Source organism: Echiichthys vipera (genome assembly GCF_963691815.1).
Source record: "Echiichthys vipera genome assembly, chromosome: 5".
NCBI classification, from domain to species: Eukaryota; Metazoa; Chordata; class Actinopteri; order Perciformes; family Trachinidae; genus Echiichthys; species Echiichthys vipera.
Genome location: NC_139830.1, coordinates 5,194,601 through 5,222,275, shown reverse-complemented (window position 1 = coordinate 5,222,275; position 27,675 = coordinate 5,194,601). Strand labels below are relative to the sequence as shown.

Sequence of the window (27,675 nt, the reverse complement as noted above, 5' to 3'; positions counted from 1 at the left end):
GGCCGCTGTGGCTGTAGGTTTTCATTCCAACCAAGCAAAAACACACCTGACTTGAGTCATGCAATCAGCTGAATCGCCTTCACACAGTTGATTTGATGGATCAGGTGTGTTCTTGCTTGGTTGGAATAAAAACCTGCAGCCACAGTGGCCCTTTACTGGATCACTTTAACACCCCGGGTTTAAACCATTTAAACCATACTCAGCTTCACTTTAAAGCTTTACCCAGACAATCTGTCAGCCATGTGCTGGGATCCATCAATCCAACTGTATTTGTACACCGCCTTTCATGTAGTTTAGTGCAGTTCAAAGTAATTCAGTGTTGACCGTAAAAACAGAAAAGACCGTCCACATGATGGCTGCTGATTGAGTGAATGTGTCCCATATCTATCTGTTCAGTGACCAACATGAAGCAATTTTTTTTCCCAGTGTAGTAGATGAAGACAAATCCGGGGCCCCTGCAAACCTGGGCTCTCTAGGCTGCAGCCTAGACCAGCCTGTGCATTAATCCGCCTCTGGTCCTGGAGTTGTATGGGTACAGGCCTGTTTGTACTCACACTACCTGGGCCTCGGAGAATGCTTCTTGCTGCCTATACGTCATCACGCCGTAACACGTCACACGCATTGATGACGTGATCACGATGCGTCGCTTTGTTTACAAATCTTTCCATAGACCTCAGAGTTTTTGTGCGTCTTGTGCGACATCACACCAACGTGAACCTTTGGCTGCCATTGTTTTAAATGTCCCCGCGTGGTCTGTCTTTTTTTTTTTTTCTATGTCCGAACAGGCGCACATAAAATCACGTCCGAGCCGCCGTAGGCCTCGTGCTCGTGCTCGTGCTCGTGCTCGTGCTCGTGCGCACGCTCGTGCTCCTACATATGCAAACACGCTTTACAAAAGCCCACCTCTCCCAAACGGTCTGCGGCCGGCAAGCGGGTCGCACCTAGGCGCGGTACGGTTGCACTCACACTGGTCAAACGAACTAGACTTTACCCGTGGTACCTGTTTGGGCACGGTACAGATGGACAGTGTGAGTGCGCCCTAGTGTTGTTTACGTCGGTTAGATTCAGCCGTTTTACCGTGTCATCGTTTCTCCTCTTCTTTTTCTTTCTCTCTTTGACACTAACAGTGTGCGACACTGACAGCCATTAGAGTTGTGTTCTTAGTGAGTGTGGAAGCAGAAAGAACGCTTGAAACACACAGCCTGTCTGTTTGTCACACCGTGGTTTGCTTGTGACAAACTTTCCCCTTCTGCATTTTGTGAGCACAAGAGTACATGTGACTTTTGTTTTGTTTCAGTTTCTGAATGAGATGAGATCCTTCATCTACATTTGAAGGGATCACCATGACTGCGATCGGGCATAATCTTATATTGGAACTAGTTTAACAATATAATTATGTCTTTATTGCCAGGGAGGAAAAGTGAAGCGCTCTAGAAGAAAGCAAGAAGGAAGAGCAGTGGACAAAAGGAGAGAGGGACTGACTGCAGCAGCAGGAGTGGGAACTTTTTCTCCCAAATCGTCTTCCTCCGCTCTCTTCTCGCTGCTTTCCGACACCTGCACAGCTTCACCAAGATGAAGCTGAAGGAGGACCTGAACCCCATGCTGCTGCTCCTCTTCCACCTCATGGTATGGATCTACACCTTCATCACCTTCCTGCCCTCCTACATCCTCACCTGGGTCTCCAGATCCGACGGGGACTGCTACGGCTCCGAGGAGGAGCGAGCCGAGAGGGCGAAGGCCCGACCCGTGCTGGGACGTCCCGAGGGACCCTACCGAGCGGTGAACGCCACCAAGAGGTTGGAGACGGCGCTGCACCCGGGAGTGCACACCCTGGATAAGATGTTTGAGTACGCAGCCAAGAGGTTCCTGCACAGAGACTGCCTGGGGACGAGGGAGGTGATCAGTGAGGAGGACGAGGAGCAGAGCAACGGAAAGGTGTTCAAGAAGGTAAAGTTTAAGTTTAATGTTGAGGGAACTGACTGTAGGTAATACACTGACTACCCCACTTCAAAAATAATCTGAACTATCCGTTTAAGAAAGGGGAAAATAGAGCTATGCATTGGGTCAAAGGTATATCTAGAATTGGTTAAAAAGGTCAAAGTGTGGCAGGAACAGACAGGTTTGGTTCCCTATCAAGTAGGCTAGTAGCATGTTTTGTCACCTATTTGCTGTTAGAAACTGTATTCATTTATACAACACAAAGCTACTTCAGCTTTCTGTGTAAACTTTGCCCAGCAGGATGAATTTCCCCACTAATCCTAACAGCCTGATCCGTCTTATCCATTTAAACCCCACTGTTGAAACTCTTATTGCTGCAAGAGAACACGTCTTGGCTGTGTAGCTCTCAGCTATTGTTCCCAACAAGTGGAAAACAGTACTGTATAGTCATCATTACAGTGTGCCTTTCTCTGTGTGTGTGCACTACCATATATTAGCCAGTAGGAGTCAGTATAACCTCTTTAATACACGTAGAAAGCTCCTGTGTGTGTGTGTTCACTGACATCAGTGTAAGGGTGTATCCAGAAGTGTTTATCTTCATTTCATGCAGACGATAATCATGAGAGGCCTCAGCATGAGAATGACAGTGGAAGAGGAAGTTTGCTGTTAGATAGATAGATAGATAGATAGATAGATAGATAGATAGATAGATAGATAGATAGATAGATAGATAGATAGATAGATAGATAGATAGATAGATAGATAGATAGATAGATAGATAGATAGATAGATTGATAGATACTTTATTCATCCCCTCTGGGAATGTGTCCCGTAGCTCACATTACACGTAATACGTACACCATAAAAAGACAGTCATACAACAATAAAAGAAATATGAATAAAAAAACAATGTAAATAAAGAATGATACAGTAATAAAAGAAGTGAGGGGGTGGAGGGTGGATTGGGTTGGGCCTGGCACCAGAGCCAAGGTCAGTGAGCCCCTGTTGCTTCCTTTCCTGTGACTTTTTAATGTGAAACAGGCCAAACATGTGACAGTGGGATCATTCCTGTGGTGAAATGTAACCACCAACACACAATAAAAGGGGGACTCCTCACATGGTCTTTGGTTGGAGTAATGCGGAAAGATTCATTGACTCTGTACATCCTCTAAATACTCTCACCAAAAATAAGTTTATTCAAGTGTGCTATAAGTATAGACTTAGATATAGACTTTAAGTGTATTTCCCGCGTAAAACCAACCCATGGTCTTTTTCAGCACTTTCATACATCAAATAAGCCATCAAGACAGTTTTTTTCCTGTATGAACTATTAACGGAGAAATCTGGGAGAGTCGCTAACAGTCGGACGTGGCTAACAGTGATTAGGTCGGGGCAGTACGGTGAAGGCATTCAAAGGTCTTCTTTAACCACTAATACTGCTGAAAATAACACCAACCCTCTGCAGCAGCATGAGAAGAGTCCCTACACACAAAACAAATCACCAGTGGGCTCCTTCCTCTGGGATTGACTTTGAATGAACTTTACTATGAGAGGAGCTGGTACAGGGGCCAGTAGGTAAGTCTTTAAAACACTCTTTTAATAAACTCTGGGTTCACTAACTACGCTGTTGCTGCTTTGTTTTGTGTGTAGAGACTCTTCTCATGCTGCTGCAGAGGTTTGCTGTTATTTTCAGCAGTATTAGTGGTTAAAAAAGCTGTTTTAATGCCTTCACCCTACTGCCCCGTGCTAATCAGTGTTAGCCACGTCCGACTGTTAGCAACTCCCCGGAATTTCTCCGTTAATAGCTCGTACATGAAAAAACTGTCTCGATGGCTTATTTGATGTATGCAAGTGCCAAAAAAGACCATGTGATGATTTTACGCCGGAATTTCACTTTAATTAAAGTATACTTGGATGATACTGGCAAGTTTACAGAAGAGTCTAAGTATACTTGGCTATTACTTGTACTTCTTTCAATCTTTTCATCAAGATATACTTAGGAAAAGTATAACTTAACTAAGATAACTTGTAGTATACGCCAAAGTATACTTTCATCAACTAAAAAGTTAGCTTACAGTTTATTAGCCTTTGAATGTTCTCATTTCAAGTTTATTACAAGTAAACGTAAAAGTATACTAGTCGTGTACTGAAAATTTACTTTTCTTAAACTTAAACTAAAAAGTGGGCGAGTACATTGATATTAGTATACTTACTATAAAAGTATAGTGAACTTGAAGTCTACCTCTTTTTGGTAAGGGGAGTTAAAACAAATAGCAAATAGAAGTACCCATTTAATGAACAGTGGATGTTCAGCTTCTGTTGCAATGATTTGAAACATTGCATCCTTCCTTCCTTTATCTACTCCACCTTTTTAACGTCCGTATCGTCCCACTCCCGTCTCTCTCCCCCTGCAGGTGGTTCTGGGTGAGTACCGCTGGCTCTCCTATGAAGAAATCCTCACAGCAGCGTCCCAGCTGGGCAGCGGTTTGGCGTCGCTGGGTCAGCGGCCGAAAAGCAACGTGGCCATCTTCTGTGAGACGCGAGCCGAGTGGATGATCGCTGCCCAGGCGTGTTTCATGCACAACTTCCCACGTAAGTCCACTATGGACACACAGACACACGTAGACAAGGGAGGATGATGTTCACACTTCATGATAAGGGCTCAACATTTTAGGCAATCTTTATTACAAACCCTGCAGTAAAAGAGGATCATTGCAAGTTGAATGCCTGATACAGATGTTTAGTGATTTTTTTTCACGCTGGAATGAAAAATGACATTTTCTATGTGGTTTGTGCACCGAGATTGCACTGATATGAAATACAAAGGTACTTAAAAGTCTGCTGTCCTTAACAAATGACCTTATTAAATAATATTTAACAGTATTATACGTTATTATTCATTATACTATATATATATATATACACAAAACAACACTGAAAAAATTAAAGAATAAATGAAAATAAAATAAATAGTTAAATACACGTTCATTATCAGTGAATTGCTGACCATTTAAATAAAGACCTACGAAATAACAGCATTTCTAAATCACCCCAAGCATCATTTTCTGCCTTTATATTCTGTTAAGAAGTTTCAATATCGGAAAACACAGACGTCAATACCGATAGAAGAAGAAGAATTCCTTTATTAGTCCTGCAAACGGGGAAATTCAATTTTTTAAAATACACACACATGCACAGACAGGACCTATATACATGCAATTAATGGAGAGATGTTAGAGCGAGGGGGCTGCCAGTGACCAGCTGCCCGAGCAGTTGGGGGTTCGGTGCCTTGCTCAACAGCACCTCGGCGACCTTCCGGTTTCCCAGCCAAGTCACCTACGGACTGAGCTACTGCCGCCCCAGATAGATGCAGATTAGTCTGTGATAGGCCAATATCGGCCGATTAAAATCAATCTGGCTCTAGTTGTAGTTGTTTTTAGGTATTGGTTTAAAGTTTTCATCTGTAAGAATTTAGATGCGTTGTTTCCAGCGGCCTCTGCAGATGAGCCGCTGGGACTTCATCTCCCAGAGTTCCTTTGGAAACCGAACATTGTCGACTGTGTGACATCAGTAGATCACCAGCTCTCGATGGCAGCGATGCGGAGTGATGCCTTCACATGCTCCACACTGACAGGAGGTCCGAGGAGAGAAGGGAAACGACGTAAAAAGCGCCACTAACTGTACAGTGCGGTGCATTTGATTGTAGCGCTGGAGGTCTCCACAGACACTCAGAATCTATTTCTGGGCAAAGCTGTAAAAACAAGTGCTTTCATTAGTGGGTCATATGATCAGTCGCCTTTGTTTTAACTCTTTTATAGATACGAACTGAACAGGCAATTAACTAGATGAACATCTTACGGATTACAACTTTAAGTAAACATAGATACACACACACACAACTTCCCCTATACCGGTCTATCCTTGTTATACTTTAGGTTTGATATCATTATATTTTTACGTCTTTCCTACAGGATGTAATGCTTGAAAATTCTAATAGTTCATAGTTATAGTTATTTCGTCAACAGCACAGAAGTAAATGTGTACTTTCGGTTTCTGTTGTACCGTTCTGTGACTTTAAAGGCGACTCCGTGTTCACTGTCCTCTTCGGTCCGGTCTTTCCCACTGAGCATCTTCCAAATGTGTCTCAATTAGGCTGATTTATAGCCTTTTCTATTTGTGTGTGTGTGTACGTGCACATGTTGTTAGTGGTTTTTAGCGGAAAACTTGTAAGATGCCGGACCGGCCCAGCTGAGACAGAAGGTCAACTTGTCCCTTCTGCTTTGCTGTTACATAAGTGTCCCACTTCCTTCACTCCTTGCTTTTTTTTGTTCTCTTTCATTTTCTTGTGACGGAAACACTCAAATACCAAACTGGAGATGGTGCAGTTTAATTTTATACACGCGCAGCATCGCCACTTATACACACATTGGTCATTCTCTTAACAAAAAGGCTTCTTTTGTACCGGAAAATGGTTCTTTCAGAGTATATCGCCGTCGTTTCTCTCATGTAAAAAAACTAATGAGAAGTTTTAAATGCTGTACTTTTCAGCCCAGACTGGTTGTTGTTTTCTTCAGGTGATCAGGTCCAGATGACTAATGTAACATTACCACGAGGCTGGTTGTTACATGAAACTTTCTGAGATCTGCGACACTAAAAAAAACAGCAAAATGACTTTAAATAAATAAAAGAAAAGCTGCAGGATATGTCAACATTAACCATGGAGAGAGTGGATGTTTTCAGTCGAGCTACAGAGAGCAGTACAGCAGCAGCGTTCTGCCTGGAGTGATTATTTAATATGTTCTGGGCGAAAGAGTACTTTCTTTACAATGAGCGTTCACGGCAGCACTTAAAGCTCATTAAATCTTTTGGATTGTCCTTGAAGGCCTCTTCATTTCCTCTGCATGCTTTAGTTTCAATCCATTAAACTGACAGGCTTTTTAGAATGCTGCTGCTGTACGATCCCAATAAAGCATCATTCTCTCTCTCTCTCTCTCTCTCTCTCTCTCTCTCTCTCTCTCTCGCGCAAACACAAACACTGGGACAGCGGAGGGGCTCGGGGCAGCGGATAACACATAGTGTTAGTGGGGGGTAGAGAGGTTGGAAAAGAGCGGTGGAGGAAGAGACAGAGGGGAGGAAAGTGAGGGGTGATGGCGTCAGAAGAGGGGTGAGAGCGTCTACGTGAGCATCTGATGTTGACAGAGGCATCAAGGAGTCAGCCAAAGGCCCCCAGTGAACTCAAACACTTGGTGTGTGTGTGTGTGTGTGTGTGTGCGCACTGTTTATTGGCTCTTTGTCAGAAGGCAAATGGGCTCATGATCATTTGTGATCATATATGTGAGTTTCACAAACGAGAAGCAGCAATCACACAGCATACAGTCTCATATAAAACATGATCTTTATGCTTAACGACCCTCTCAAGACCCCATTTGTTGAGCTTGAGAGTGAATGAACGTCTCACAAATTCTTCGGATTTTGCTTCCAAGTGCGTGTCTGTTACTTGTGTGTGCGTGTGAGTGTGTGTCTGTCTGTGTGTGCGTGTGCGTGTGCGTGAATCAAGCTGGAGCCCAATCTAGTGTTTAGATCTCACGGCTGGAGGTGTCATGGCCCTCATCCACACTCACACTCACACACACACACACACACACACACACACACACACACACACACACACAAAGAAGCAGAGCAGGAAGTGTTGTAGCTCCATGACGCAAGAATATGATGTCATTAAGCCCTGTCCCATAAACCCATGTGTCAGTGTAGGGACAAGGGGTTGTAGACCTCACTCTGTGTTTTCCTACCCCTTCCTCTCTGTCCGTATCCTCCTGTCACCTTTTCACTCTCTTCCTCTGATCTTTCAACAACCACACACACACACACACACACACACACACACACACACACACACACACACACACACACACACACACACACACACACACACACACACACACACACACACACACACTCACACACACACACATAAAACAAGCAGCCACTCATAAACACAGCAAAAGCCCTGTATTTAAAGTCCCCTGCCACTCAAAAGAGTTCGACACAACAAAGGTGTTTGCGCGTTCATCGGCTGAAGGGAGAAGTTTCTCTGAGCTCACCAAATCCAGCCCGTCGCGGCTCGACTCGCGTCTACCGTGTCTCGTCCGAAAAGTTTGCACGGGAACACACTGCAAAGACTACACCCGACGGCCAACTCACACACACGTGCTGCGCCTACGTGAGAAGAAATAACTCTCGCCACCAGCAGGCGGTGGCAGTTTGTATTCGTCATTTAAAAAGGGAAACAGGAAGACCAAGAGGACGACTCAAGAGGATGACTCAAGACTCAAGACTCAAGACGCCAGCAAATGATATTTATTGTGCGCAAGCGAAAAATAACACAAACAATTACAAACCCTGTGTGTTAAAAGAGTGCAGTGGCTAAAAAAAAAGGATTTCCTGACATAAGAGGTTTGTTTTTGGTCTCAGAGCCTCTTGACTTTAGCCATTTGTTTACTTTCCTCACTTCCATTTTTCTCCTCATGCACTAAGTGAGCTGCCAACCAGACTGATTTCTCTAATGTTGATGCCTCGTCAATATGCAGAATTGTCCGACGTCGAGGGCTGACGAGGGCTGACTCGTGCCAACGGTGCCTTTTGCTCATATACATTCAGTACAAGCTGGATTTGTGACATCACAACTAGTTTGAAGCCAACCGTGGTTCAGTACGCTGTGAGTGATAAGAGTGGGCGGTGGAAACTGGAAGCCTCCAGGTCACACACACTGAGAATAGACTTTTTTCAGTGAAGTAGAAGACATCTCGTGTCCAGCAGTTAAACTTTTGAAGTAAACATTAAAATATTCATGGATAGAGGAGGAATTTCTTTCTTGTTTTTCAACTTGACAACGTGACGTGTGCGTCCCTGCACAGAGCTCAACCCCATCCAACAATCCAGGCCAGTCTTTACCATCCGACATCAGAGCTGCACCTCACTAATGCTCCTAGTGATCAAAACTGTACAAGAATTCAGTGTTCAGCTAAAGGTCTTCCCAAAGAAACACACTTTTAATGAAAATGTATCAACTACAATAACTCTGACCTTTAATAGCGCCATCTGAAGTCATAACACACACACACGCCCTCACATACCAATACTGTTTGTATCCTCTGAAGAGCGCTTGTCAGGCTGTGAGAGCTTGTGTCCCGTTGGCTCGGACGTTGCGCTGAGAGGCCTCTTGAGGTGCCTGATGATGTCATCGTGTGGGAGGGGCCAAATCGGAAGGATTGAGTGGTGCAGATGGACATGGTCCTCGGCAATATGATGCAAAGACATTATTTATAATATTTATTTATACACAAATAAAGGCATCAGGCACTATTTGTCGCAAGGCCATTTGCAATGTTTTACAGATATCTCCTCACTCTCAGCCAGTCAATTTACCGACTGCATCTTCGAGCGTTCAAATCTTATAGGGCTTAGTTTAACGACTTGAATTTGGCTTTGATGTCTGGCAGACATTTTGGCAAAAGACGCACTGATATGGAGTCATTGTGGTGAGGGTAGAAAAAAAGAAAAGTTATCTGTGTAGTCCAGGAAGTATGACTTATAAGCAGCAATTAGTGTTTCCCATGAAAACATTGTGTTTCAAATGAGTCTGCAGCCATGAGTCAACTTTGATTTACTTTAATCAAGTGCTAATCATTTATATATTTACCCACACGCACACACAAATATGTATATATATATTTTTTTTCTTTAACCTTTATTTAATCAGGAAAAACACTCATTGATATAGAAAAAAAAAAATCTCTTTTACAAGAGTGTCCCGGCCAAGACAGGAAGCAGCATAGTCTACACACAAACACATGTGCATCTACAGCCAGATGTCTCTGCCTCCAGGTCACTCAGTTTCCCCTTAAAAGTGTTCAATGAGACCAACTCGTTTTGTTTTAAAGTTTTCTGTAAACTGTTGTAAACAGGCTGAGGGAGCGGCAAACCTAAACACTCTCTTTACCAGTTCAGTTCTGACTTTTGGGACGGACAACAAGAACAAATCCTGAGACCAAAGATTGTAAGTCCCAACATTGTAACACAAGGTAAGAAGGAAGTAAACCTTAGATAGCCTTGTAAACGAGAATGTGCAGGTGTCTCAGTCTCCGTGTTGATAAGAAGGACCATGCAACCCGTTCATACAGTGAACAGTGATGAGTTAGAGCTGTAAAACCACTGATGAACCTCAGAGCTCCATGATACACAGAGTCAAGAGCACGTAGGCTTTGAGACCAGGCTTGCATATAAACATCACCGTGGTCCAGAACAGACATAAAAGTGGCAGCCACCAAAATCTTTTTCAATTTCGAAGAAAGGCAGAATTTCAGACTGAAATAAAAACCCAGTTTCAATTTCAATCTTTTGACCAGCTGCTGATTAGATTTGCGAAGGAGAGGGATTCATTAATAAATATACCAAGATATCTATAACTGGAAACACACTCAATCGTACACACACACACACACACATATGTATATATATTCTTTTTGAAATGTGCAGCCCTGCAGTTTGGCAGTATCACAAAGTGTATTCTTTCCCTAAGTTACCTTATAGATATGCACTTTCTCTACATTACAGGCAGCAGAGATTGTTTCATTCTGTGTAGAAATAAGCTGCATGTGTTAAGTAATAAGTTGGTGTGTGAATATACGTAACAAACAATGATTCAGTAATGTGTGATAATAATGTTTTGCTTTCTTTTATGGGTGTGTGTTGCAGTGGTCACCCTTTACTCCACACTGGGAGGGCCAGCCATTGCTCACGGGCTGAATGAGACTCAGGTCACCCACATCATCACCAGCAGGGAGCTCCTGGAGACCAGACTCAAGGTCAGAACACACACCAACGCAGGAAAACTCTTCATCGGTTTGAGTGTTTTTTTACAGAAATTCTCCAAATTCTCTGACTCCAGCTTCTTATAAGTGAATATTTTCTGGTTCCTTCCCTCCTCTGCGACCGTAAACTGAATATCTTTGAGACATTTAAGGACACAGGCACCATTTGAGGACATTTCATAGACCAAACAGCTATTTGATTAATAAATTAGATTAAAATGAGCAGCAGATTTATCATCATGAAAATAAATGTTAACTGCAGCCTCATTCGGCATCGCCCAAACCTCCCACATACTTATCATATGAAACTGTGCGTGTGTAGGCAATAGTAATAATCATATTTGTGATATCACATATCTCGGTGGGCTGCAGAGGCAAACACCAGCAACAGTTTCACGGGGCCTTAGATGGGAAGTAGCAACAATTTTTCAAAATTTGAGCTTGAAGGTTGAAAACAAATGCATAAATAGAATTGGACACTGTTTTTTTTTTCAAATGAAAAGCTAAAATTAAGTTAAGATGGGTTTACATCACTGGTCCAGTGTCTCCTACTGGCCTGGAAACGCCTCGGGATCCCCCAGTTAGAGCTGGTTAATGTGGCCCGGGGAAGGGAAGTTTGGGGTCCCCTGCTAAAGCTGCTGCCCCCGCGACCCAACCCCAGTTAAGAGGTTGAAGACAAGATGAGATGAGATGATCTATACGACTACATCAATAATATCAAGGCAACTTATCCAGGAAATTGGGGCAGTGCAGATGGAGGAGAGGCAGAGTGAGGAGAAGTGCACATGTTGGATGTTAAAAGCTGTTTCAGGCAGGTTGAATCCCCAAAGACAAATTGTGCTCTGGCAGTTCGTCCCTCCTTTTATCAAGGTGGCATAAACACAGTCGTTCTGCTCACTCTCACACTTCCTCTGAGTCCAAATATTGCTGGAGTTGACGTGCAGGTTCTTTTTTCTTAGAAGAAGAAACCTGGTTTTCATCATGCACTAATGTGTAAACAGCACATGGATGCTTGTCATATTTGTGCTAATGCTTACATTTGCACGTGTCTGTGTGTGCGCGCGTGTGTGTGTGTGTGTGTGTGTGTGTGTGTGTGTGTGTGTGTGCGTGTGTGTGTGTGTGTGTGTGTGTCTGTGTGCGTTTGTGTGTGTGTGCGTGTCAGGCTATCCTTATTGAAGTCCCCAGGCTGCAGCATATCATTGTAGTGGACAACACACCAACCTCATGGCCGGGCTATCCACGTGGCATCAGCGTCCACAACATGGCTGCTGTTCAGAAGCTGGGAGCCAGGCCTGAGAATGGTAAGCCTCAAATCGATATCAATCAATCAATCAATCAATCAATCAATATCTTTTATTTAACCAGGTAAATAACTCATTGAGATTTAAAGCCTGGCCAAGACGGCAGCACAGAAGCAGAACGGTTACACCAAACACACAAGACACAAATGAAATACGATCACGCGCTGGGTGAATATGGAGAATGAGCAGAACAACGCCATCTGGTGTCTCGAGATCGTAGACGCACCAAACAAAAAATCATTAAAAGCAGTCGGGTTGCCAGGTTTGTCAGACCCGGCCCAGTAACCTACAGTTTGAGCCTGTTTGAACCCGTCCCCTCCGGCAAATCACACCATAGAAACACGTATTGCAGAGGAGTTTGACTGACAGTTAGCGTTAGCCGTTACAGCTAAGTAAACATTAAAGTTAGCTTACCGATCAAGGAGAAAAGTAGCCGTTTCGGCGTGTGTTTTAATGCCGTTGAACTCCGCATCTGTACCCCTCAAAACGCCCCGTAGTTGTATTATTTTTATAGCTGTTAATAAAGATTCTACATATTCAACTTTTAAATGTTATCTTGTTTTTGTGACGTGCATCAGGGGAAAACAGCCCCTTTACTTGCATTAAATAAAAATATCACGATCAACCCTTAATTTCCAAAATGCATGTTTCACCCGTGTGTTTATGCTGGGCTTCACTGTAGTTTTAGTATCTTAGAGGTCAGTGACAGATGGCTGTGGAGGGGTTTTTCACGGGGGCGGATTGGTATCAGTCCCATTAGGTCATGTGAATGAGGAAATGCTCACATCTGTGTCAGATTAAGGGCGATGCGATGCTTATTCAATTAGCGGATTGGATGGATACGGAAAATGTTCTTCGCCCTCCTGTTCGCCTTTTTTTTTTTTTTTTTTGGCTCCTTGAACCGACTGACCCCCAAAACAAGAGACGCTGGTAGTGTCATGTGCAGATAAAGAGGGAAGGAAGGAGGTTTTAGGAAGGGGAGGATGGAGCACTGGGATACAGGCGAGGGTCATGTTTACACACGGTGCTGTTACATTCACATGACATCAACTCACAGAGCACACACTCCTACACGCCTGGTATCCGAGTAAAAGGAAGAGGAAGAAGAGAGGCCCTCCTCTCGTGACTAATGTGATTTTACTCTCCCGTCTTCACCCTTCATCCTCTGTTTGGGCCTGCTGCGCGCTGACATGTTAGTTTTTTGTTTTTGTCCCACACAATGCTGAACATGCAGGGTGATGAAGAGTATATTAGTAATGATAATAATAACTTTATTGCATAGTACTTCTTGAGCATAGACAGCGTAACACAGACAGCAAATACAAGCACACCAATAAATTCAATTAAATAAATAATTTACAAAAACATCTTCTAAAAAGGTAGAATAAGGGTGAAAAGAAACTTAAAATCAGGTGGTTGCACAGCAGAGCTTGAAACAAATAAAACCAAGTCATCAGGCAAAAAGGCAAGTCAGTAAAAATTCCACCCTGCCCGTCTGAGCTCAGGAGCCCCTCCCACTCCTTAGGAAAAGTTGGTCTCAGGGGCTTCGGGAATAGTTATGAAGAAGTTACTCTGTACTAAGAACTTTTAGTGCTCCTTAGGAGAACTCTTAGCGCTAAGATAAAATGTTCTGTGAATACGGCCCCTGCACTCTCATTAATTATTAGGGTACTTTAAAACATGCATGGATGCAATATCAAAGATTGCAATGGTGTAAACATGAGTTTTAAATGACTTTAGATCAAGATGAGTGGGAAGTCTGGAGAGTAAGCATGCGCACACTCAGCTGAAGGCTGGCGCTGGATTCACAGAAGATGAGAAAACATAACATAACATGACCAAATGCAACTGAAAAGACTGATAACTGAGGAGATGAAGAAAAGGGTTTAAAGGGAAAGACTGAGGAGAATAGAGATAAAGATGAAACCAGATGAAAGAGCAGAGACGGGGGAAAAAAGACAAAAGTGCAAGAGAGCGAGAGGAGGACGAGGAGAAATGGTGTTTTTGGCGAACACAGTCGGACGCAAACCCTTCAGTGTGCCAAGAGAGGGCCGGGTTGTTTAATATCACAGCTGACTATTTTCCATCCACATGTTTGAACTTTCAGACGACCTCTATTGACTTACACACACTCTTAAATATTTCCTCGACCTTTGACACCCACTGCATTTTCTATCCTGCACACATGCAACAGACCTCTGTATGTCTGGGTGCACATGGACGGATAAGACATGGACGCATTTAATATATCAATATATGAATGCAATATACAGGTTATAAGCTATTACTGTAATGCTTTTTTGTCACGTTCAGCTCACTTGTGTGTTTCTGCATGCATGTGTGTGTTTTCACATGCGCATCACAGCAGCACGCGAGCGCAAGCAGCCGCTGCCCTCAGACATTGCGGTCATCATGTACACCAGCGGTTCCACGGGCATACCCAAGGGCGTCATGATCTCCCATAGCAACATCATCGCTGGCATCACGGGCATGGCCGAGAGGATACCCAACCTGAGGTAGGCAACAACGCAGGCTCTAAAAATCCATGTTGCACTGGTTTAAAGGGATAGATTCTTGGGATTTTTTTGAAGTGGGGTTGTGTGAGGTAGAAAGAAAGATGTGAGGACATTAACTTCCTCTTCTCTGGTGGTTTTAAACCCAGGGTAATGTCTGCTGTCAGCGGCTCTTTGCTGTCGGCCATAGCGTGGAATGACACTGTGCTTAAGGAAAAATGCCAAAAGCTCTTTCGGGCTAACTTCCTGGTCTTCTGTGTCGACTGAGCACATGCAGCAGCACGAGTATAAATGTTTACATTAAAACAAAAACGCCGACCCTTCTCTCTGGGGAGTGAGACAGGGGAGGGAGGAAATGCAGAAGGAAGGGAGTTCAGCATGAGCAGAGGCTGGGAGGACGGAGGTTAGAGGGTTACAGATGATACAATATTAATCAGACTTCTTGTGTAAATGATGACTTTCCTTTATATATTAAGTAATATGATCGTAAGCTCTGAATTGCACACACGTCCAGTGTTATTCCCTAGAATTTGGAGCATCCAGAAATCCACCCAGAAAGAAAAGATGGCCCCTGTTCTGTGCAGACACATTTTCACAAAGACTCCATTTGTGTCCACAGTGAGGAGGACACCTACATTGGCTACCTGCCTCTCGCCCACGTACTGGAGCTCAGCGCAGAGCTCGTGTGTGTTTCCCATGGCTGTAGTATCGGCTATTCCTCGCCGCAGACTCTAGCCGACCAGGTAATGTACGACTGAAACTGGACTGTTTTTGCGTTTCATCAAAATACGTTTTTAACGTCAAGGCTCCAAATCTGATGTGTGCAACCGCTTTTGTGTTTCTTTTTTTCCCCACCCAAAGTCAACCAAGATCAAGAAAGGAAGTAAGGGAGACACCAGCGTCCTGCAGCCCACTCTGATGGCAGCTGTCCCAGTACGTCAAGACAGCACACTCAGCACAGCACTATGCATTATACAGAATGATGTTTGAGAAGCCTTAACCTTTACAGCGTCTCTCATCGGGTCACTCTCCCCTGAGTCTGTGGAAGTGTTTCGAACAATGCTGTGTGGCCTCGTCTGACAGCAGATCAGTCTTTGTTCGTAGTCCAGATGTGGAGCAGCAGTGACAGAATCCAGCAGCCTCTGGATCAGCGGGATCTGTGTCTGTGACGTGTATACTCTCAGCCTCCTACTGCTGGCCACATTCTGCTCTTCATCACTAAACAATATTAGACACCCAGGGATTAAAATGGCATATTTGAGGTCCTGCTTCAAAGACAAGAAGCATATTCGAGCAGCTATGACGCCACAGTGGGCTTTACTCTAATACTATTTATTTTGTCAATGAAGGAGCAGAGCGGGTGTTCCACCCTGCTGAAGTGCTTTGAGGAGTTTACATCTGGGGGAAAGTAGGGCAGCTGAGAGGAGACGGTGTGCAGTCAGCGTGTTACCAAGAATTTCATCTAATAAGGTCTCCACACAGCCAGCATACTGAGGATTAAAGCTGCTGTAATATGGATTAATGCATCAAATGAACGCGTGCATGGGAAAGGGTTCACTCACATCGACGAACATAAAGTGAGATTTACTAGTTGACTCAGCAGTTCCTTTTCAACTCTCAAAAAGCAACTTTCAGCAGATCAGGCCAACCATTAGGGTATAATCAAAGGAGGAACAACATTCCTCAGCCACATCCACTCCTCCAACACCACCACCACCTCCCTCAGCTCTAATACCATTTCAATAAGCATTAGTATGGTTGTGACAGAGATGGAGTCTTTAACAACCATTTTCCAAACCCAGGGTCAGAGGCACATCCTCTGTTTTGCATGCTTATACACACACAAAGTTTAGTAATTTCAAAATTATTATTATTATTATTATTAATTAAATTCCCCCTTTTATCTGAAAACAAAGCAAGGAGATAACTGCAGGTGGTGAGGTGTTAGATGACCAGTTGAGGTAAAGTAAAAATAAAAATAAGTTTGAAGCTAGACGCTGCTAAGCTAATGTTAGCGTTTTACATCTGGCGGTTGCATTTACACTTCAACAATTATAAAAGTGGAGTTAATTTGTAAAGATTAACAAACAAAATGTGTAATAATCACAATCTTTTGCTCGTCACAGAAGGATTTTTTGGCAATAATCCACAATCCACTGGAAAAAAATATTTTTTGTGAGGGATCCAGGCAGATGCTAACTTCCTGGCCGAGCTGGAAAAATCCTCATCATCCCTGCAGCACTCTTTACGAGAAACCATGCTTCATTTATTGTACTTTTTCTCAGCAGTCATTTGCTTAAAAGTTGTAGAGTCACATCGACAGCCTGTCAATGAAAAGCGTCAAAAGTTGAGGAGTACTTTCAACACTTTCTGTGCGGCTAATAAGACTGTGTAACTGTTCCTTACCTACATCACAATGAGCGCTCTGAATAAAGTTCACACGGTATGTTCGGCCAGTATTTCAAAGCTTTATTAACTCCAAGTCAAAGCTCAAATAAAGTGTAAAGTGCTGTGCCGTGATGATGCTGCGTCTACCTTTGATTCAAAGAGGAGTAGCTATCATGACAAAACCTCAAGAGATGTTTTTATATACGTAGATACGACGCAACCTCTGTAATGACGAAATTTGAAATGACTAAACCCCTGATAATGGAGATTATAATTCCTCTGCGATTATTGGAGACAATACGCCGCTGTATTCTCTCTCTCTCTCTCTCTCTCTCTCTCTCTCTCTCTCTCTCTCTCTCTCTCTCTCTCTCTCACATCATGAGCCCAGCCCGTCTCCCCCTCCTCACCCCCCCCCCCCCCCCCCGTCTCCCAGTGGTCGTAGTGTAAAGGGCAGAGGGCCCTAGTGTCTGGAACCATTCACAGCTGTAAACAGAACGTGAGAAAGCCCCATGTGGTTATCCCCACGACACACACACACACACACAAACACACACTCATACACGCTAACACACGTACTCACACACACATACAAATTGTTTGCTGTGATATGACGACGAGCTGCTGCACGAATCTCCATGTCGACTTCCTCTCTCACTGCTTTAGCTTCACCCACAAACTCACACTCGTATGCACACACACACACGCACTCACACACACAGGGAGCAGCTGTTTTTTATTGTTTTTTAGTTTTATGCCCTTTCCCCCATTTAACTTTGAGCTTTTGAAGCCCCTGCATGATGAAGTCTTCTTGATCTTTCAGTTCTCTCCACTACTTTCCCTTTAACAGAAGGAAACTAGGTCAAGTTAGGCGTGCAACCGTACTCACGTCAAGGTCAGGTCAAAGCTTTTATTGTCATATGCACAGAGAAACCAAGTTTATTTATTATTTATCCCACTTTATTCTACCTGCCTAGCACCAGCCAGACATGTTGGACTTAAATGAACACTAACGTTGCTCTGTATTTGCCTAATGTTTAAAGCACTTTTCACACAGCCTTTCTTTTGCGGGGCTTTTCCACCTTTATTACGACTCGCGGTCTGTGTTAACACTACGGACATGAAATGGGGGGGCAGATCTGTTGCGTCTCTGAGTCGGCAGCAGAGGTAGTCACAAAGCTGTAACAGCAACGAGCCCACGTCTGTGTGAAAGTGAAAGCCGGCAGGTGGGAGCGACACACGAGTCGACCCGCAGGAGGGTCAAAAAGTGACACAGAAGCATGCAGCGTAGTTATTAAAAATGTACGGAAACACTGCATGCAATAGTCCACCGTCTCTTCCCCTCTTTTTTCTCTCTCTCTACATCATGCGAACGCACTCTGTCTCTCCTGACAGTTGTGCTACAATAATCAGGGTGAACAATGAAAGGTAATGCGCAGATATTCGTGTGTATTTCACGTATTTATTGTGTGTATTCCCCACCGTGATAGCATGTGATGCAGTATGACCAACGAGACTGCATAGGAAGGAAGGTCGGGGGGGGCTGGCTGGTATGTAAAACACAGGACTTTAAGCCAGGGGAACGGGGTTCAATTCCCGTCTGTAGTAAAGCAATCCACACCCCCTTATCTAATCTAACCAAGTTTTTTTCATGCTTAACCCTAAACGTCCTCTTTTTCACATAAATCAGTCACGCAACATTGTTTTTTGTGCGTAGTTGCACTCTCGGTCTAGCGTATTTTGACTTCTGGTCTGTCCTGCGGTCCGTCAGTTTGTTTGTTTTTCGTAGGAATTTCTACGAAGTCTGTGCATTACTTTACTTAAGATTTACTACGATCGTGTTCATGGGAACACGTTATAATAATGCATAACGTTGGCAGTTTGTGGGTCGGCTCACTCACATTGGCATTAACGCAGCCTTTGCATTATGTCACCAAAAATGACCACAGAGCTGGTGTTCTGGCGCTTTCATTGCGGCGCTGTTGTTAAATCTTTGTGTGCAAAGTTGGAAATAGTTTGCTAACATTTCAGCCATGAACTGGTGATATGTTGTCGCTGTGTGTCTTTTCAGTTTTTTGTCCGTGCAGCTTCAAGGAATTTGTCCTTTTTTTGCAGTTGCAAAACTAAACTAAATTTTTACTTAATTTAGCTGGAATCACTTCCACTTCTGTCTTTTTTGCCGACTGTCTTCCCATCCCAATGCATCTACCTTTGATCACACCTAACCATTTAGGTGGAAGGAGTTTGCTGCAGTTCTCTTCTGTTTTACATTGAAGCAAACCAGAGATTCACTCCCGCGGGTTCCCTTGGCTTTGCTCTGGTTTTGTAGGTCACTCGTTCTAAGTAATCCATTGGGAGACTCTTGCTGTCATGCAGCTCAATTTAAGAGCGTGTGTGCTCCACATTGTACTGATTTGTTCCTCTGGACCTGTTGTTCTGTTCTCTTACCAGTTCATTTTTTTACAAGCTTTAACCCTCCTAATTTTAACATTTATTGATGTTGACCACAGGCAAATTTGGCATATTATGAAGAAAAAAAACACCCTTCTTGTGCACTGAGCTTGAGTTCAGGGCTGAGACTACAGACCTAACTTCATCTTCCTCAAAGGTACATTAAGAAGTTTTTTTTATGAAGACCCCTTCATTTTGTTGTGTTCAGGACGTTTCTGGGCGTCAACCTCTATAAAGAACCAGGTGCTTGATCGTAACCAAGAGGGAGCTGTGAAAATGGTGACGAAGCACCAAAAAACCTACATATATACGGACAAAGCGAGAGTTAATCTGGGGTCGGCTGTTACCCGCCGCTGGGGCCGTCACCCTCACTGAGCCCAGAAGGAGAGGCCAACTTTAAATGTTGTGTTTACATGTTTGAACCATCCCAAACTCAAGCCATAAATATAAGGGATGTATTAAATGTCTTGGATTTGACCTCCTTAGGCATACATGTACTACGCCTCTGTACTTCACATCCAGTACTTTGGTTTGATCTGGCAGGAGCTCCACTTTAAGGTGTCAGCGCTGCGGCTCAACCCCATATTAGGAGCTGTGTTGGCAATGCAACTGTGCTCATATCTCTCAAACTCAAACAGTACTTACTGACCAACATTTGTCTTAGCCTCCCATAATGTCTGGCTCTCTGATTTGTCCCTCTTCTTTATCTTATCGTTAACTTTTTTTTTTCTCGCTCTGCATCAAGATCGATGCACACTAACACTTCTTTTTCTCTTATTCGTGCATTAAGTCTCACCCTGTATCTCATCTTACTCTCTATCTTTCCTGGTTCCAGGAGATCATGGATCGCATCTATAAGAATGTGATGACCAAGGTGGAGGAGATGAACTGTGTTCAGAGGACACTCTTCATTCTGGCATACAATTACAAAGTGGAGCAGCTCTCCAAAGGATACAGCACGCCTCTGTGTGACAAGTGCGTAGATGAGTTGTTACGGTGGCATTTTGATAAGAGTCGTAAAGAATTTCTTCATGTTATCCTGCTGCACATTCTCCGCTCCCCCGTTAATCTGCCTTCTGTTTATCCATCCAGCCTGGTGTTCAGGAAAGTTCGTTCTCTGCTGGGAGGTCGGACGCGAGTGTTGCTATCAGGCGGAGCGCCGCTCTCCGCCGCCACGCAGCGCTTCATGAACGTGTGTCTCTGCTGCCCGGTGGGTCAGGGATACGGCCTGACAGAGACCTGCGGTGCTGGAACCATTAGCATGCGTAAGCAGTAATAAGAGTCTCAAAGTAGTTTATGGTGAGAGAAAAACAAATCATTTCAATATTCAGGAATATCCGACAAATAGAGAAGTTAATGACATTATTATTTCTCAGCTGTGATGTTTAGTGCTAATTAGCAATTGTTAGCATTCTAGTATTGTGCACGAGCATGTTAGCCTTTAGCTCTAGTACCTTACTGCTGAGCCAATGTCATAGAGCTGCTTGCATGGTGATGGACCAAGCCCCGACCACAGCGACTTCCTGGTTGATCCAATAAGGAAAATGCCAAAAACTGCAATTCTCAGAGTGTCCACTAGGAGTAGTTTGCACAATAGAGCAGTTTCTCAGTTAAACAGGTATTTTTAAGTGTAGCTTTTTCTACGTGTTTTGGCCTTTCATCCACTAACATGCGTTCTGCCTGGGTGAAGATTTTCAAAAACCTAATTTATGGAATGGAAAAACTTGTACCATCAGTGTGCGCCTGATGTGTGGCGCCAAAAATGGGGCGACATTTTGTGCAATGGAGGACGTGGTCAAAACAGTGCTGGCTCTAACTGTGCTAACAGGACTTTTTTACATGTTTACATATAAATGAACAGTTATTCTTCCACTATATTGAGTAACGGAGGTGCCCAAATACGCTACAGAGCAATCTATGCCTCATTGCAGTCAAGTAGCCTTCCGGTAATAGTTTTTTTTTCAAGCTTCTGTTGGGCAATATGTCTTTAAGGCTAGGGTTATATCACTGCCTGTTAGTTTGGCATGCTCCGGACAGCACTTCAGCTGTGATTCTGATAGGATTTTTTTTTCAGAACAAAGGATGAAAACCCCTGTTTTCAAAAAATGTTCCAGTTTCATGTGGACTAGAATAGAATAGAAATGGTTAACATTACAAGGTCTGTTTATGCAATAACTCTGAGTGTGTGAAGACAGCAATATATCAACAGTAAGAACCGTTTGTTTTTTTAACTAGAACGTGATTAAAGTAGTAATTTCCTCCAAATAGTGATTCATTAACTGGAATTGTGGGAAGATAACCATGGAGTTTCCGCAACCTGCAAGCAGCGATAAAAGCAGTGGGAGGACGCGGAGATGGAAAGATAATTTTCACCGCAAAGATGGGAAAATGGAAGAGAGGGAAGTTAATGAGCGGAATAAATGTGCGTGGGCTGTAGTGAACTGTTTTGAAAGGGGAGACAGATTGGTGTTGAAAGATCAACATTAGCAACAAATCACTGCACACTGAGAAACCAGTGAGCGTCACGTTTTTAGCCCGATGTGAAACCGTTACGTTAAATAATTAGAACATTTGTGCCCATGTTCTTTTGGTGCAGGGGAATTATTTTCTTTCCCTTAAATAGCAAATGCCACTCATATCTGTGGTAGTGGTGTCCAGTCCAAAAATCATTTTAGTTGTTTTTGTGTTTTATCTCCTGGCTTTCACTGCCAACACATTTGTCAAATAATGGAAATACTCCCAGCGTTTTCCCAGGCCGACTAAATCAACAGAGCGGCCCGCTGCCAGTCACTCTCCACTGCGGTCAGGGAAACACTGTTTTATGGACACTCCTTTGGGATGGGGTTTCCATGGTGAGGGAACAAGTGAGGTCGTGTTGCTATGGTTATAAATGTCGTGCCTCGATGCTAGTGTGCTTCCTGATCATGTGTGTTTGCGCTGCTTGTTCTAGTGTGGGACTACAGCACTGGGAGAGTGGGAGGGCCGCTGGTTTGCTGTGAGATGAAGCTCAAAGACTGGGTAGAGGGTGAGTGAGAGGAGCCACACACACACACACACACACACACACGTACACATGTACACATGCACACAGACGCACACACACACACACACACACACACACACACACACACACGTACACATGCACACAGACGCACACGGAACCCATGATGAAATGATACAGCGTCACGTGGATTCACAGGGGACATACATTAGTCGCATGTCATCTCATGCACACATACGAACACTTTTATGAGTGTACCAATCCACATTGATGGATTACTGAACGGGCCATTTGGGCACAGGGATCCAAGGGACCCAGAGGCCCTGACTCACAACATGTTGCTGGAAAAAAAAGATGAAACGATCACACAGAGACACTAAATGACCGCAAACAAATTACTACAAAGAGATCCAAAATGACTACAGAGATGCAAAACGACCACAAAGTGACACTTGATGACTAAAACCTGACACAAGACAATCAAATACATACACTTAAGGGTTACAAACCACATAAAATGTCGTGCAAAATGACTAAAAATAGATTCAAAACAACCACAAAAAGAAGAAAAATGACTTAGATTACATGCCAAACAATCACAGATACAAAATGACCACAAAATAATTCTAAATACCTTGACAAAACAATCAAAAAGACATACATAAGGACTACAAATGACCTGAAATGACTTGCAAAATGACTAAACATAGATTAAGATACAAAAATTACTAAAATAAGATGCCAAACAATCACAAAGATACAGAAATGAGCACAAAATGACTACAAAACAATCCAAAACGACTACAAAGTGTCACTAAATGATTTAAAATTTGAGATAAGACAATCAAATACATAAAAGATGACGAATGACTTAAATTAGGTACCAAACAGTCACAGAGATGCAAAACGACCACAAAGTGTCACTAAATGATTAAAACCTGAGATAAGACAATCAAATACATACACATAAGGGCTACAAACGACCTAAAATGACACTTAGCATGACTAATAATAGATGTAAAGCAACTACAAAAAGATGAAGAATGACTCAAATTAGGTACTAAACAGTCACAGAGATGCAAAACGACCACAAAGTGTCACTAAATGATTAAAACCTGAGATAAGACAATCAAATACATACACATAAGGGCTAAAAACTACCTAAAATGACACTCAGAATGACTAAAAATAGATGTAAAGCAACTACAAAAAGATGAAGAATGACTCAAATTAGATACCAAACAGTCACCGAGATGCAAAACGACCACAAAGTGTCACTAAATGATTAAAACTTGAGATAAGACAATCCAATACATACACATAAGGGCTAAAAACGACCTAAAATGACACTTAGAATAACTAAAAATAGATGTAAAGCAACTGCAAAAAGATGACGAATGACTTAAATTAGGTACCAAACAGTCACAGAGATGCAAAATGACCACAAAGAGATACCAAATGACAGTGAAGACCCCTTGAGTTTGTGTGTCTTGTTTCTATGTAGACATGGGCCCATTGTCTCATAATGGGTCCATGCCGATCCACCCAGCATAAATCATTCCCCAGTGAGACCACTGTAGCCGCTCCATAACCTTGAAAGGAAACTTATTTTCCTTCCACTCCTGTATCCAACATCCATCTTTTCACATAAGGCACCATAACTCATTTTTATTACACTCAGTTAAACTTCGATTCTTATCAAAAATGAGTTTATCGCCTGCTTGGCTTGAGTAAACACGCTGTCAGGTTTTTTATCCCCACAACAAAAAATGAATCCTGGAGCAGGAATCGAAAGAACTGAAGGGTTTGTTTGTTTGTTTGTTTTTTCACGTTTGCAATGCGCTGAATTTAAACCCCTGCTCTCAGGTGGTTACCGCAGCACCGACAAGCCGCATCCGAGAGGGGAGATCCTGGTCGGCGGACCCAACGTAACCATGGGATACTACAAGAGCGAGGCGAAAAACCAAGAGGATTTCTTCACAGACGAGAACGGCCAGCGGTGGTTCTGCACGGGAGACATCGGAGAGTTTCACGAAGACGGGTGCCTCAAGATAATTGGTGAGGAGAGGTGGATGGAGGGATGGAGAAGGAAGTGTGTAGAGGATATAAACTACTACTGCTTGGTGTAATCTGCCCTGGTGCGGATGCTACCCTCTCCTCCACTTCCATCCATCAGTCTGGCAGGAAGCCTTTTAACAAATCAGTTTGTAACTCACTTCCTAGAATTACTCCACAGTCCTGTTTATGTTGTCAGCCAGAACCCCCAAATCACTGAGGCCGTCTGTGTTATCGAGATGACGCTGGTCAGATACACACAGTCCTCTCCCCCTCACCGGCTTCTTCCCTTCTTTTCAAAGACATACAAACATGTCCTCACATCTAGGCATGCACGTAGTAATACACGATGTTACAGCCAGCTGTCTCCCGCTGTGTTTCCAGACCGTAAGAAAGACCTGGTGAAGCTGCAGGCCGGAGAGTACGTGTCCCTGGGAAAGGTGGAGGCCATGTTGAAGAACTGCCCTCTGGTCGACAACATCTGCGCGTACGCCAACAGGTGTGTTTGTCGGTGTGTGTATAAATGATTGCTACGTCAACTATTATTATTATTATTATTATTAATAAATTATTGTGAAAATGAAACAAAAAAAAGTACACAGAACATACACATTAACAGCTTAAAGGTTGAATATGTAGAATCTTTATTAAAAGCTGTATTTAAAAATAATAATAATAATAATATTAATACACCCACAGAACGAGGTCGAGGTACAAGCGGCCGAAATGGGTTTTCTCAGGAGGGGGTCTGGAGTCTCCCTTAGAGAGAGGGGGAGAAGTTCAGCATCCGTGAGGAACTCGGAGTAGAGCCGCTGCTCCTTTGCGTTGAAAGGAGCCAGTTGAGGTGGTTCAGGATCATCTAGTAAGGATGAACCCTGGGTGCCTCCCTAGGGAAGTGTTCCAGGCACGTCCAGCTGGGAGGAGGCCTCGGGGAAGACCCAGGACCAGGTGGAGAGATTAGATCTCCACACTGGCCTGGGAACGCCTCAGGATCCCCCAGTTAGAGCTGGTTAATGTGTCCCGGGAAAGGGAAGTTTGGGGTCCCCTGCTAAAGCTGCTGCCCCCGCGTCCCGACCCCGGATAAGAGGTTGAAGATGAGATGAGATGAGATGGTGTTTATTGCCTTATTTATGTAATTATTTATTTTATGGGCATATTTATTTACTTAATATGGAACGAAATAGCCTTCCATAGGAAATGCATTTGACAGGTTTGATAAATCTCCAGAATATAAACAGAAGATTTCCTTTAACTCGTGTCACATTGACCCTGTGAGTGTGTGATTCAGTGTGTCAGTGCAACAGATACTATTTTAAAGATATTCGGAGATTTAAATCTTTTCACGCTCTGCTCTGGCTCACAGTTGTTTCCATTTCCTTTTACGGTCAAATGTCTCACATGGTGAAGCATTTGTGCTCCGTCACCTTATTGGGCTGAACATTCACTTGAAGCTAGAATACACATAAAAAAACAGTGACACTTAATAACTACACTCTTGTTTTTCTTCTGCTTTGACACCCCTCTTGTCGTCTTCTGTACTCTGCAGCGATGAGACGTACGTGATTGGCTTCCTGGTGCCCAATCAGAAGCACTTCCTGGCTCTGGCTGGCCGGTACGGTGTCCGGGGCTCGTTCGAGGAGCTGTGCAACAGCAAGGCCATGGAGGAGCTGGTCCTCAAAGTCATCACTGAGGCTGCTCTAGCAGGTATGAAAAGATCTGGGCTAAAAAAGACTTTTACCATGTTTTTTGGAGTCGAGTTAATGTTTCGTCTTCTTCCGTCACAGCCCAGCTAGAGCGCTTCGAGATCCCCCGTAAGATCTGTCTGAGCCCAGACCCGTGGACTCCTGAGACGGGATTAGTGACCGACGCGTTCAAGCTCAAACGCAAGGAGCTGAAAACGCGTTACCAGGACGACATTGAGAGGATGTACGGCGGGAAATAGCGGCGAGGACCAGCGCGGCGGCATTGTTCATTCTCAAAACACAGACCAACACTTGACTCTCACACACTCCCAGTACCCTCTCACTGCTCCCTTAGATCCTTCCCCCGTGAACATTAGAGCCAATAGGATCTGAATCTGTGGTGAGACAGAAGCTTAAGGATAGGGTGACACCAGTGCCATCATGGAAGTGGCTTTTACTTGAACTTCTGACTAAAGACAAGAAAAAGAAAAAAAACACAAAAGATCCCTGTCCGCTGCTGCTTTTTCCCTTTCTATCGTCCAGGTGTATGGCCTCTTTGTGGTGGTTCTTTATTGTTCCAGATGTGAGTTATGACGCGGATGTTGTCTGTTGAATTCTCTCTGAGTGCCACAGCAGAAGCTCAGGTTCGTTGCCTTGTCGCTTTGTGTGCTGCTCACCCACGAGACGCCAGATTGGTTTTACGTCTCTGAATCCTTTCACTTCATCTCGATCCCGTTCTGTAACTTTAAAAAGGTTTCACATTCCCTCTTCCTGCGGGCCAGGAGACGGTTAAGTCTTTTGTTTCTTTTCCACTTTCTGTTTTGAGTTCTGCCAGCGGTTTATTTTGTCTCCCACCCACAAGTCGGTCTTTGACTCTCACGGCCGTGGGACGTCTCTCCCGTCGGCACATCTTGAACCCGAAAGCACAAAGTCATTCGAGGGCAAACGAGAGCAGGTTGGCAAAAAGTGCTGAGGTCAATTTTGGGTCTTCAAGGCACATCCTTTTGTAAAAAAAGAGGGGAAAACGCACCCGGTAATCTTATTTAAAGAGAAGAGAAACAAAAATGCATTGTTGTTTAGTCTATTATATTTTCCTACATTGTTAGAGTAGACTTTTTATGTCCCGAACAGACCACTTAGTGCAAAGACATGCACATCCACTCACTTGTTTTACAGATGAAAGGACTCTGTAATCAGTGTCAAATTTGATAAATCATAGTGCAATATAAAAATGTATCATTCCTGTCCACATAAGGCGGTTGATTACAGATCGGACGTGAATAGAACGCTCTCAATGTGCGTGGGTGGGTCGAAAAATCAGCACGCTTTGACGAGTGCGACTTCTATCTGTGTGTGTGCAGCTGACACTTATACGGCCGCATATTTTTGAGTACGCCCAAAAGTGTGAGAGTCCGTATTCGGCACAAACGCAGCCCCAGAATCCCTCACGACGTGACACCTGTTGCCTTT

General features: G+C 43.6%; 1 protein-coding gene across 1 annotated transcript in view; it reads left to right on the top strand.

Moving 5' to 3' along the window:
- The window catches only part of acsl3a (acyl-CoA synthetase long chain family member 3a), a 32,740-nt gene extending 5,511 nt beyond the window's left edge, over positions 1-27,229 (top strand). The window contains exons 2-15 of the mRNA XM_083914249.1: positions 1,412-1,947; positions 4,353-4,530; positions 10,702-10,811; positions 11,980-12,118; positions 14,484-14,634; positions 15,251-15,374; positions 15,493-15,564; positions 20,303-20,442; positions 20,560-20,732; positions 22,418-22,492; positions 24,335-24,526; positions 24,908-25,022; positions 26,070-26,227; positions 26,308-27,229. Coding sequence (XP_083770375.1) covers positions 1,573-1,947; positions 4,353-4,530; positions 10,702-10,811; positions 11,980-12,118; positions 14,484-14,634; positions 15,251-15,374; positions 15,493-15,564; positions 20,303-20,442; positions 20,560-20,732; positions 22,418-22,492; positions 24,335-24,526; positions 24,908-25,022; positions 26,070-26,227; positions 26,308-26,465 — 2,160 coding nt within the window. The 5' untranslated portion in view covers positions 1,412-1,572 and the 3' untranslated portion in view covers positions 26,466-27,229. The remainder of the gene's footprint in view (positions 1-1,411; positions 1,948-4,352; positions 4,531-10,701; positions 10,812-11,979; positions 12,119-14,483; positions 14,635-15,250; positions 15,375-15,492; positions 15,565-20,302; positions 20,443-20,559; positions 20,733-22,417; positions 22,493-24,334; positions 24,527-24,907; positions 25,023-26,069; positions 26,228-26,307) is intronic.
- Positions 27,230-27,675: the final 446 nt, after the last annotated feature.